Raw genomic sequence first — 12,810 nt, forward strand, 5'->3', positions numbered from 1 at the left:
ATAAAGGCATTTAGCAAAGTATCATGATTCATGATTAATATAAAAAACTGTCACATTTCTTTACACTAACAATAATATATTCCATTATTTTAAAAAATCCATATGAAATCAGATCAAAACATGAAAAACCTAAGGAAAATCCAACATAATAAAATCTATAGGACACTTATAAAGAAATTTGAAGATGATGCAAGGAAATGGAAAGAAATCTCAAGGTCTTCGTTTAGAGGAATTAATATTGTTAAAATATACATACTACAAAATATGTCTACAGATATAAATTTATTCAGATCGAACTACATGATATTTTCCACAGAACTAAAAACAGTCCTATGATTTGAATGGATCTTCAAAAGGACCAGAACTGCTAAAGAAACAATGAGTTAAAAGAACAAAGTTGGAGGCATAACCATAACCGTTCCTCATCTCAGATTATATTACAAAAATTCAGCAATCAAAACAGCACAATACTGGAAAAGAAACAAACATCTATATCACTGGAACAGAACATAGAAGTAGGAATAAAACATCACACCTATGGTCAACTAAACTATGACAAAGGAAACAAAAATATACAATGCCTTAAAGACAGTCTCCAGCAAGTGATGTTGAGAAAGCTAAACAGTTACATGTAAACCAATAAAATTAGAACAATCCCTCACACTATACAAGAATAAATTCAAAATGTTTTAAATATCTGAATCTAATACATGACACAATAAAACTTCTGGAATCTAACATAGGCTAAACAAAACAAAAATTTTAGCAAAATTTTCTTATGTCACACTCCCAAGCTGAAAACAATAAAGTTAAAATAAACAAGTAGGTCCTAACTAAACTTAAAAGCTTCTAAACAGCAAAATATACAAAATGAAAAGATGGAGTTCAAATGGGAGAATACATTAGGAAACAATGTTATCAATAAGAGGCTAATTTCTAAAATACACAGAATGTTCATGCAACACCATTTCAAAAATCTACAAACAACTCAGCCAGAAAATGAGCAGAAGACAATTCTCTAAAAGGGACACACAGATGACAAACAGGAATATAAAAACGTGCTCACATTGCAAATCATTATACAAAGGCAAGACAAAAATAAAATAATGTTTTACCTCACACTAGTGAGAAGGGCTGTCATCCAAATGTCTACAAGTAATAAAGACTGGGGAAGTTGTGGAGAAACAGGGACTCTCCAATGCTGTTGGTGGGAAATAAAATTTGTGAAACAACTTTGGAAACATTATGGAAGTTCATTTAAATAATAAAAATAGACCTATCATATGACACAGCAATCCCACTCATGGGCATATGAACCATAAAACCTGAAATTAAAGAATCCTAGGGTAAAATATAAGAAGTACACTCTGATATTGGATTTAATTTGATTCTACATATGCCTCCTCTGTCAAGGAAAGCAGAAGTAAAATTAACAAAATATGATTGTGTCACACTAAACAGATTTACAATGCAGAAGAAATGATCAATAAACTGAACAGTCAACCAACACAATGGTAGAACATATTTTTAAGTGATAATTTTCAATCAAGTGTTAATATCCAAAATATATGGCAAACTCTTACCCCAAAACAACATAAAAAAGAGCAAACAATCCAATTTAAAAAAATGTCCATAGGAACTGAATAGATAGATCTGAATCAATTTTCTTCAGAACACATACAGTTGGCTATAAAATACATGAAAATGTGTTCAGAGTTATAAATTATTAGGAAAGTCATAAACCTAAAATGAGACAAGACCTCACACTTGTTAGAAGGCTCTCATCAAAAAGAAAACAAATAGATGTTGGTGAGATTGTGGAGAAAAAGAAACAGCGTGGACACTGTTGATAGGAATGCAAAGTATTGATTCCATTGCATATATACATCAAATTTTCTTCATCCAGTTTTCTGTCAAGGGATGTTTGGTTTGTAGGCCCCTGTCTGAAGGTTCTAGAGAATAAGCCCATGGGCTGAACTGATAAACAATCTGTGAGGAATGTCACATATCCAGGCTGGATAACAAATGGTCTACTCAATATATCCAGTATGGATGGCTGGATAGCCTATGCTGGGTAAGATCGTCAGAGGAGGATATCCCAAGACAGGCAAAGCCGGCTGGATAAGAGATGGCCTAATTAATGAAGTTCCGTGATGAACTTTAAAACAATTCTTGATCATTTAACATCCTGCGCTTACTGCAGGAGCATGGGAACATAAATAGCTTAAGATTATTAACATTGTTATAACCTAGATTATATGTGAGGCATTGTGCATGTCCTATATAAACCCTTCTTCTAAGAATCAAAAAACAGAGAACTGTTTCGCTTATCTCCACACAGTGTTTGTGTGTAAATTATATCGTGCCACTGACAGGGCAAATTTAATTTGTTGGGAGTATTTTAAAAGGATGTTGTATTATATACAATGCTCTTTCCGCACTTATTGAGATGATTGTGTGAGTTTTATTTCTCATTCCATTAGTGTGGCATGTCACCTTTATTGATTTGAATATTTTGAAGTATACTTAAACCCAGGGATATATACCTTTACTCATGTATGTTTATGATACATTAAATGTTTTGTTGAATTCATTTTGCTTGTGTTTTGTTGAGAATTTTGGCACATATGTTCATCAGGGATAATATTCTATTTTTTGCGTATAATGTCCTTTCTAGCTTTGTTAAGCAAATAAAGCTCACATCATAAAATATGTTTGGAATCTTTCACCCCCTTCAAACTCTTGGAAGATTTGGGGAAGAATTGGTGAAAAATTGTCTTCAATTGTATGACAGAATTCACCAGTAAAGGCGTTTTGTAAATTTTTTCTGGTTTTGGAAGTTTGGATTATTGACTTACTCAAACACACTTTTGCTCTATTATCTTTCTAATTACTTCTTGATTCAGTATTGGAAAACATATGTTTCTGGGAATTTGTCTTTAGTTCTAGGTCATTCAAATCGTTGGCTAGTGGTAATTTCTTATGATGTTTTGCATCTCTACAACATCAGTGGTAATATCTTATCTTTTATTTCTAATTTTATTTGAGTCTATATTTTCTTAGCCAACCTAAACATATGCCTAGTTTATGTTTAAAAGAAACAGACTTAGGTATATTTCTTTCTACCTTTCCAATTGCATCTCTTGTTATTTGCCATACTCTCATTCATTCAATTTTCTTCTTTATTCTTTCTGTTTTCTCCTAGATCCATGAGGTGTAAATTTAAGTTGTGTGAATCTTTTTATTTCATTTATTATTAAATATTTTTATTTAGTTATTATTTATATATTTATTTGCGTGTTTATTCATTTATTTATCATTGAAGTACTGCCATTTACAATGTGTCAATCTGTGGTGTATAGCACAGTGTCCCAATACATGCATATATTTATGTGCCTATTAAACATTACTTCACAATATTTGACTTACTGCCCTGTGTTATACAAGAGAAATTTTGAAAAAATTTACTTTTATATATAGTGGAAAAAATTTATGAATCTACAGCTCCCAAATATATCCTCTCACATCCCCTTTCCGCTGTAATCTTAAAATTGTTTAGTAAATCTGTGAGTGTGTTTCAGTTTTGTAGATGAAATCATAGTCTCCTCATCCAAATTTATTTTTAAGGTTCCGCATATATCATGTCATGGATTATTTTTCTTTCTTTTTCTGGCTTACTTCAATTAGAATGACACTTTTTGTGGACATCCATTTTGCTGCAAATGTCATTGTTTCATCATTTTTTAATGCAGAATATTATTCCATTGTGTAAATACGGGATAACTTCTGAATACTGTTATGTGTTGTTGGACAATTAGGTTGCTTCCATGTCGTGGCTCTTGTATATAGCACTGCAAAGAACATTGGGGTATAGATGTCTTTTTGAATTAGGGTTCCCTTTGATTTATACCCAGAAGTGGGATTGCTGGATCATAAGTTAAGTCTATTTTTATTCTTTTGAGGAAACCCCACCCTGGTTTCCACAATGACTGCACCAAACTACATTTTTTCCAACAGTGTAAGAGGGTCATCTTTCTCCACAGATACCCCAGGATTTAATGTTTGTGGAATTTTGAATGATGACCATTGTGACTGTTGTGAGGTGATACTTATTATAGTTTTAATTTACCCTTCTCTGATAATGGTAGTGAGCAATTTTTTTGTATATATCTATGTGGCATTTGTATGTCTCTATTGGAGAATTGCTTGTTTAGGGCTTCTGCCCATTTTCAAATTGGGTTTCTTGTTTTTTTTAAGTATTATTAATGGTTTGTATGAAATCTTTGTAATTTGGAAATTAAGCCTTTGCCAGTTGCACATTTCTACATATTTTCTTTAATCCTGCAGGTTGTCATTTTGCTTTGTTTATGGTTCCCTTTGCTGTGCAAAAGCTTATAAGTTTAATTAGGTCCCATTTATTAATTTTGCTCTTACATCCCTTCCCTGGGTAGGCTATTCTAGGAGATCATTGCTGAGATTTATCTCAGAGTGTTTTGCCAATATTTTCTTCTAGGTGATTTACTGTGTTTTTCCTTACATTTAAGTCTTCAAGCCATTTTGAGTTTATTCTTGTGTATGGAGTGAAGGAGTGTTCTAACTCCATTGCTCTGCATGTTGCTATCCAGATTCCCAACATCATTTGGTGAAGAGATGGTCTTTTCCCTGTCATATTCCTGGATACTTTGTCAAAAATTAATAGAACGTAGGCCTGTAGATTTATTCCTAGGCCCTCTATTCTGTTCTTTTGGTCCATAAGCCTCTTTCTGTATGAATATCTTGTCATTTTGTTCATTGTAGCTCTGCAATAGTGTATGGAGAACTGGTGGTTTATTCCTCCAACCTCTTTGTTTTTCATTAATATTGCTTTGGAAATTATGGATCTTTTATGACTCTATGTAAATCTTAGAATCATTTGTTTCAGTCCCAAAAAGAGAAGTTTGGCATAATTTGATAGGAAATCACATTAAGTCTGTGGATTGCCTTGGACAATATGACCATTTTAACCATTTTGTTTCTTCCATTACGAGACCATTGGGTATGATTTCAATTCTTCAAATCTTTTTTGATTTCCTCAATCAATATTTTCTACTTCTCCATGTATATTTCATTCACCACCTTTTTGTACATTACTCTGGGTACCTTGCCCAGTTCCTTTTTTAGCCTTAGTAATTTTTTGTGAAGCTTTTACAGTTTTCAATATATAGTGTCATGTCTGCATATCATGACAATTTTACATCTTCTTTTCCAGTCTGAATCCTTTTATTTCTTTTCCTTGCCTGATCATTGTGGCTAGGAATTCCAAGACTGTATTGAATTGAAATTGTGAGAATGGGCAACCTTGTCTTGTCTCAGGTTTTTGTTGGAAGTGTTTCAGTTTTTCACCATTGAGTATTTTGCTGGCTATATGTTTGTCATAAATAGCTTTCATTATGTTGAGATATGGTCCCTCTAGCACACTGTTACAAGAACTTTTACTGCAAATAGGTGTTAATTTTTCTCAAATGTTATTTCTGCATCTACTGAGATGATCATGTGGTTTTTTGTCCTCTCGGTTATTGATATGGTGTATTAAAATTGATTGATTTATTTGCATAAATTAAACCATCCTAGTTTTCCTGGGATGAAGTAACATTACCATGGTGTATAATCTTTTTTACATGCTGTTGGATTCTGTTTGTTAATACTTTCTTAAGGACATTTACATCAATGTTTATCAGTGTTATTGGCCTATAGTTTTCTCTTGGGGTGGTGTCTTTGTCCTGTTTTTTATCAGGTTGATGTTGGCCTGACGGTGTGAGTTTGGGTGTACTCTCTCCATATCAATTTTTGGAATAGTTTGAGGAGGACTGGTATGTATTTTTCTCTGTATGTTTGGTCAAATTCCCCAGTGAATCTAGTTTGGTTTGAATTTTGCTTGCAGAGATTTTTTATTTTATTGATAATTCTATTCAATTTCTGGTGATCTGACAGTTCAAATGGTTAATTTCTTCTTGATGCAATATTGGTGGGCTGAATGTTTTCAAAAACTTCTCCATTTATTCCTGGTTATCCATTTTGTTTCCATACTGTTGCTCATGTTGTTCACTTATGATATTATGCAAATTTGTTGTACTCTTTGTAGTTTCTGCATTTTCATTTCTTACGTTATTTGTGTTCTCTCTCTTTTCTTGTTGGTGAGCCTGTCCAGAATTTCGTGAATTATGCTTACTATTTCAAAAAAGACTTTAATTGATTTTTTCTATTTTTTAATGTGTATTTCAATTCTTTCTTCATTGTTCTTTCTTATTTCTCTCTGCTGAGTTTTGGTTTTGTTTGCTCTTCTTTTCATGATTAGTATACATAGAACATTTGATTATTTATTTGAAATTGCTCTTTTAATTTGAGGACGGTTGTCACTATAAACTTACCTCTTAAGCCTGCTTTAAATGTATTCCATTCACTTTGTGTAGTATTTTGACATATTTCTCAAGATATTTTTTAATTTCTTCTTTTACTTCTTCATCTCCCCTACTTGTTATAGTAACATGGTGTTTAATTTACATGCTGTCATTTTTTCACACTGTTTTTCTGTGAAGGATTTCTAGTTTCATGGTATTATACTCAGAAAAGATGCTTCAAATTTGTTTTATTTTCTTAAATTCGTTGAGGATTCTTCTGTGCATGAGTACATAATCTTTTCTAGAAAATATTCCATGTGAACTTGAAAAGAATGTATATTCTGTTTTGGGGAGGAGTACTGTGTTGAAAATATGAACCAACTCCAATTATTTTATCGTATCTGTTTGTATCTTTTTTCCCTTATTTAATTTCTGTCTGAAAGACCAGTCTAGTGATGGTAATGGGGAGATATATTCTCCGAATGGGATTGTGTTCCCATCCATTTCTCCCTTTTCATCTATTAGTATTTGCTAAATGTATTTAGGTGCTCCTATATTGAGTGCATATATCTTAATGAGTTTAATACCCTCATTTTTTATTTCTCCTTTAATCATTTTTTCATGTCCTTGTTTATCTTTCTCTATGACATTTTTTGTAAAGTCTATTTTGTGTGAAGTCTGTACTGCTAGTCCTGCTTTCTTGTCATGTCCATTTGCATTCAATATACTTTTCCATCTTCTGACTTTCAATTAATTTTTGTTCCTCTTACAAAAGTGGGACTCTTGTATGCTTCATAATGTAGAGTCTCGTTATATTATCCCATCTGACAATATATATCTTTTGATTCAAGCACTGAGTCCATTAACATTTGTGATAATTATTGATAGACTGGTGTTCATTTCCATTTTGTACTTCATTTTCCAGTTGATTTGGTATTTCCTTTTTGTTCATTTCATTTTCTTTTTGTGGCTTGATAAGTTTTCTTCTATTATCTTGGTTTCTTTTTGGCTTTGTGACTTCATTGTAAGTTTTGACTTATGGCCATCCTGTTTTGTATGTATATTGACCCTTTATTTATCTTTTTATTTTAACTGATAGGAATACAAATTCTAACCCCTTCTATAGAGAACAGAAACAATAAGGAAATACTCTTTATTGTCCTGTTTCACTCTCTGATCCTTAAAATTTTTGATGTCCTGTTCTGCAACATCATATTTATTCTATTGTAAGACATTGTAGCTATTGCCTTTCTAATTATGCCTTTCTCCTTTCTATAGAAGCCTGTTTCATTTTTTTTTTTAGAGTCGATCTTTCAATATTTCTTTTTCTGTTGCTAAATTCTTTTAGTACTTGCTTTAGTGGAAGTTATTTATCTCTCCTTCTATTCTAAAGGATAGCCTTGCTTGATAAATTATCTTAGATTACAGCTTTCTTTCATTCAGGACTTTAAATATGTCTTACCACTGTCTTCTGCCTGTTGTATTTGTGTAGTAAACGTGTTTACAAATATAATATATATAATTACATATATATGAATAGAATACATAGAAATGAAGTTAACAAATAAGGAGAAAACCTATACGTTAAAAAATAGAAAACATTGGTGAAGGAAATTAAAACTGACCCAAAGAAATGAAAATTCCTCTTATGTTAATGATGTGATACAATGTGGTTGAAACAAACATACTACCCAATGCAATCTACATTTTGCGTCATTCATGTCAAAGTACCCATGAGATTTTTCCAGTTAATAGAACAGTTAATTTCAAAATTTATATGTAACCACATAGACCATTAGTTGCCAATATAACCTTGAAAAAGAGTATTAAATCTAATAGTGTATAGTTCTCTGAATTAAACAGTCCAACAAAGCTTTAGTAATTTAAACAACATGAAACTGGCTCAAAAACAGACACCAATCAATAGAAGAGGATAGAGCAACCAGATATAATCACTCACGCCTATGATCAATTAACCCATGAAAAAGGAAGCAAGAGTATAAAATGAAGAATAGACATTCTCCTGAATAAGTAGTGCAGGGGAGATTGATCATGTAAAAGATAGATTAGAATAGATCCTCACATTGTATACAATCCATAAGCAGAGAATATCTTTCTATTTATTAGTTTATTTTATTTCTTGCACCTGTAATTTATAGATCTATATTTAGATCTTTTATTTCACTTATCAAATGTATTCCTAGTTTATTCTTTTTGGTATAAATATACACACAATTGTTTTCCTAATTTCTCTTGCTGATAGTTTGTTGTTACTATATAAAAATGCAATGGATATTTGTATATTGATTTTGTATTCTGCAAGTTTACTAAGTTTGTTCATTATTTCTAACAGTCACTGGAGGAGTCTATGGAGTTTTCTATCTTTGCTTAATTATGTCATCTCTAAAAATTTTACTGCTTTTTTACAAGTTGGATGCCTTTTATATTTTTTCTTGACTAGTTGTTCTGGCTAGGTCTTCAAATAGTGTAATTTAGTACTTGTGAGAATGAACTACCTTTTCTTATTACTGGACCAGAGGAAACCTTCCTGTATGTTAAAATTGAACTTGATGATTGTCATGGGTTTTTCATATATGGTTTTTATTATGTTTAATTAAATTGTATTAAAAGTGAATTTGTTAAGAATATTTTTATAAAAAAGTAAAGATCAGATTTGTGAAAAATTTTCCTACATTTTTTGAGATTGATGTTTTTGAATTCTCTGCTTTTTCAGGGATTGTATCACATATATTGATTTGAATTTGATAAGTAATATTTATGAATCAGGACTAAATCCCTCTTAACTATAGTTTATAATACTTATAATATGTAATGAATTCAGGTTGCTAATATTTATTTAGAATGGAATGTTCACATACTGAAAGAAAAATTTACATTACAGATTGAGTTTACATTTATTTATTGAAAAATTTTATCCCTCATTTTTAATTTGGCTTATGTTTAAAGGAATTTATTTCTAAATAAAGAATATAACTTTTGATAGAACTGGATTTTCTACAGTTTACTGATGCAGAACATAGCTATTATATACATTTAGTGAACAAAACACTTGCCTTGAAATGCCATATTTTACTAACAATGTCAAATGTTTCAGGACTGAGATACATATTCCTTCCAAAAATGCATTACCTGGTCTTTTCCACCCCAAATCACATATAGTGTTATTTATTTGTTTTTTGATTGTTTGTTTACCCCTTAATGGAGGCACTGCTGATTGAACCCAGGATCTTGTGCATAAGTGTACTTATAAACATCATTTTAGAACACTTAACAGAAGCCACAATTGAATGGATTATAAAGATGGAAAGAAAATTTATTGTTTCTAGGGACTGAAAAACCTCTGATTGAATGAATGGCAAAAATAAACATTCGTAAATATACAATAAGTTTCTCTCTTTTGTAATTTTAGAGTAGAATATTAAATTACATTTGTTTTACTTATAGAAATGAACTACAATTTAAATCAAAAATTCTGCCTTTTGGGATTTCTTAAATTTGATGCATTATTTTTATCTAATTTTATTTCATAATTATTTACCATTTATTTATATACAAAACAAATAAACTGACATTTAATCTGCTCATGTTTTGAATATTGAACTACTTATTATATAGTACACAGATAAATACCTACTTCCATTTCCTAATCAAATTATGTTTCAATTTAATTACAAATGATATTGAAATAGATATATATTTTCTGTACAAGTTTTACACGAATTTCACTTTAAATTCCAAAACTTTAAAGTTATTTTATATAATTTGTGCTATATTTATACTCTGTTCACAAATCTGGCATAAATTTCAATACAAAAGTATGGAGATTGATTTTATTTCATACACCCCAAAACTAAATTGTTTATAAAAATGTGTTGGGATAATATTTGCAGATCACACTGTAAAAAAATCATCCTATATGTTTCATTTTAACTGGATGAATGATAAGTAAACACTGGCTGAATGTTACACTTGAGTTGCTGGGATACCAGTCGTTTTGTGATGTCACAGCTTCTCAAGTTGAGAACCATTGTGAAGGCCTAGCAGTTTATCTGTTCAGGCCTGCCAAAGCAGCATTTGAAGCTGCAGTGCTCAAAATCATGCAGATTAGAAATGTAGCTGTAGAAAAAGTTATTTGAGATGGCACATATTTCTTCAGAAATTCAAGATATGTCTCATAAAGATGGACCAACTGGCTCAGGAAACTCCGGTAGATCTCTATTGTGTGATCAAACATTCTCTGAGGACTTGGACTTGAGTTCTATGATTGAAGAAAATGCTTTTCAGAATTTGTCTGAAGAATCCTTGATAAAAAGACCATGCTACACACATTGTGTCTCTGAACCAGATGAAGATAATGATTTTGGTTCTCTGACATTTCCAAGAAAGCTCTGGAAAATGTCTGGGAGTGACCAATTTAAATCCATCTGGTGGGGTGATAATGGATCTTCCATAGTGATTGATGAAGTTGTCTTGAAGAAGGAAGTTTTGGAAAAAAAGGCCCCTTTCAGAATATTTGAAACTGGAAGTATGAAAAGTTTACTTAGACCCATTAACTTTTATGGGTTTAGGAAAGTGCGGCAGAAATTTCAAAGATCTGCTTGTCTAGTTGACTTTCTAGCACAAGAAAAAGAAGCCTCTGTTTCAAGCAAGGTATACACAAATTTTAGTTACGAATTGGTAACTTATGTATAAAATTTTATTTTGTACATCAATCTATGGTAATATAAATGTAAAGCTAGATTTTGAAAATTGTATAAAACTATTAAGGCTAAAATACTTTACTCTAAAAAATGAGGACAGTGCCTTAATTATTCAAGATTATGAGAAACTTTGCTTACAACTATGAATCTTTCCAGAAATTCATATAAAGGTATTAAAGCTGCTTTTCAAAAGTGGCATTCACCGTTACTGTAAATGCTAACATTTAAATTTCATGACTATAATAATTAAATGTGTATTTTCCAAATAAGGAACTTCAAAATATTGTTAGCAATGTTCATATTTTGATGATATTATCCTTGTATAGTAAACGTGGAATCAGGTTTTACACGTTAGGCTTATTGTAGTCTTGTATTTTGGTATAAATATTACTAAAATGTTTCTCCTTTGTTTATAGCTGCACTTTTATCATAATCCAAATTTTAAACGAGGCTGTCCCCAGGTTTTAGTGAGAATAAAAAGAAGAGTTGGGATTAAAAATTCCTCTCTGGTATCTTCATTGCCTGAAGACTTCAAAGAGCAGCACTATAAAGCAGGGTATAATGTGGATAATAATAATTCTGAATTTGTGGCTGACACTATTGAAGAAAGTGCATTTTTACCTTCTGCAAATTTAAACATGCCTCTAATGAGAAAGCCCTCTACTAGCCACATAATTGGTGATACAACTACCCCGATCAGAGGTGATTTTTCTCCTCCATCATCAATGTCAGACCAACAGAACAAATTGCAGTGGATCAACGAGCTATTTTCAATCAGTTGACCACTGTCCATGGGCACTCTCAAAGCAGTTACAATGAAATAAATGGCCGTGTTGTGAACTCCATTTGAAGTAGAATTTCTACTTCTCAGTAGAGTATCTTATCTCCCAAACAGAGCAATTATTTTGGACTGATGTTGGAGCCTTCTACTTTTCCAAATACATATCAGAACATATCTGCAAATGAAGGTCATTTTCCTAAACTTCACCCAGGGTGCAACCCACGCTTTCCAGTGCCAGTGATAGCTGATACATCAGCTACTTCCCTTTCAAGGCCAACTCATCAGCCATCTTCAGTTTATGAACGTCATCCTAATAACAACTGATCTACCAGAGAACTACCAGATTATGCAGGGAACAAAGATTATAACTGATGTTGGCAAATGTCGACAACTATCTGCTATTTTCTTATTTGAACATTAAACATAGATGTGTACCTGTATTTTCCTTAGTATTTTTTAAAAGAATTAAGAATTAAATGGGAGACTAACTTGCCATTCAAAGAAAAAGAGATATTTGTTTGATATGATCTTAGATGGAACAGTATGGGAGTAAATTTAAATATTTTCATGTAAGGAAAAAAAATGGAAGAATTTGGAAAAATAATAAAACATGGAGAGAGGGAAAAGTACCAAGTGGTTTCTGGTTCATCCTGGAAAGTAGTAAATGTGTTAAGTTAGGATAGTTTGGAACAGGAGATACATTCAGGAACCGGCCCAGGGATCATGGTCTCTATTATGTCATCCCTGGAATCAAAAAGGTCACATGATGTATTCTCAGATGGCACATTCAGCATGTGGTAGAATTTAAGAAGTAATTTATCTATGGTCTTCTTTGTGCTGTTCTCAAAGCATTCCAATTGGTGCTTTCATTTCCTGCCCTCAAGAGTCTACACTATATTTTCTAGTTATTAATTTATGTTGCTTTTATGTT

General features: G+C 31.6%; 1 protein-coding gene across 2 annotated transcripts in view; it reads left to right on the forward strand.

The window, feature by feature from the left end:
• Window positions 1–12,157, forward strand: part of LOC140693049 (heat shock transcription factor, Y-linked-like) — a 32,483-nt gene extending 20,326 nt beyond the window's left edge. The window contains exons 1-2 of one of the 2 annotated variants that reach the window (XM_072957164.1): window positions 10,422–11,048; window positions 11,515–12,157. In XM_072957164.1, coding sequence (XP_072813265.1) covers window positions 10,536–11,048; window positions 11,515–11,880 — 879 coding nt within the window. In that variant the 5' untranslated portion in view covers window positions 10,422–10,535 and the 3' untranslated portion in view covers window positions 11,881–12,157. Of the gene's footprint in view, window positions 1–10,421; window positions 11,049–11,514 lie in introns of those variants that run through there. The other variant, XR_012068699.1, reaches the window with a different exon arrangement.
• The last annotated feature ends 653 nt before the right edge of the window (window positions 12,158–12,810 follow it).

Source organism: Vicugna pacos, unplaced genomic scaffold, assembly GCF_048564905.1.
Source record: "Vicugna pacos unplaced genomic scaffold, VicPac4 scaffold_19, whole genome shotgun sequence".
NCBI lineage: Eukaryota > Metazoa > Chordata > Mammalia > Artiodactyla > Camelidae > Vicugna > Vicugna pacos.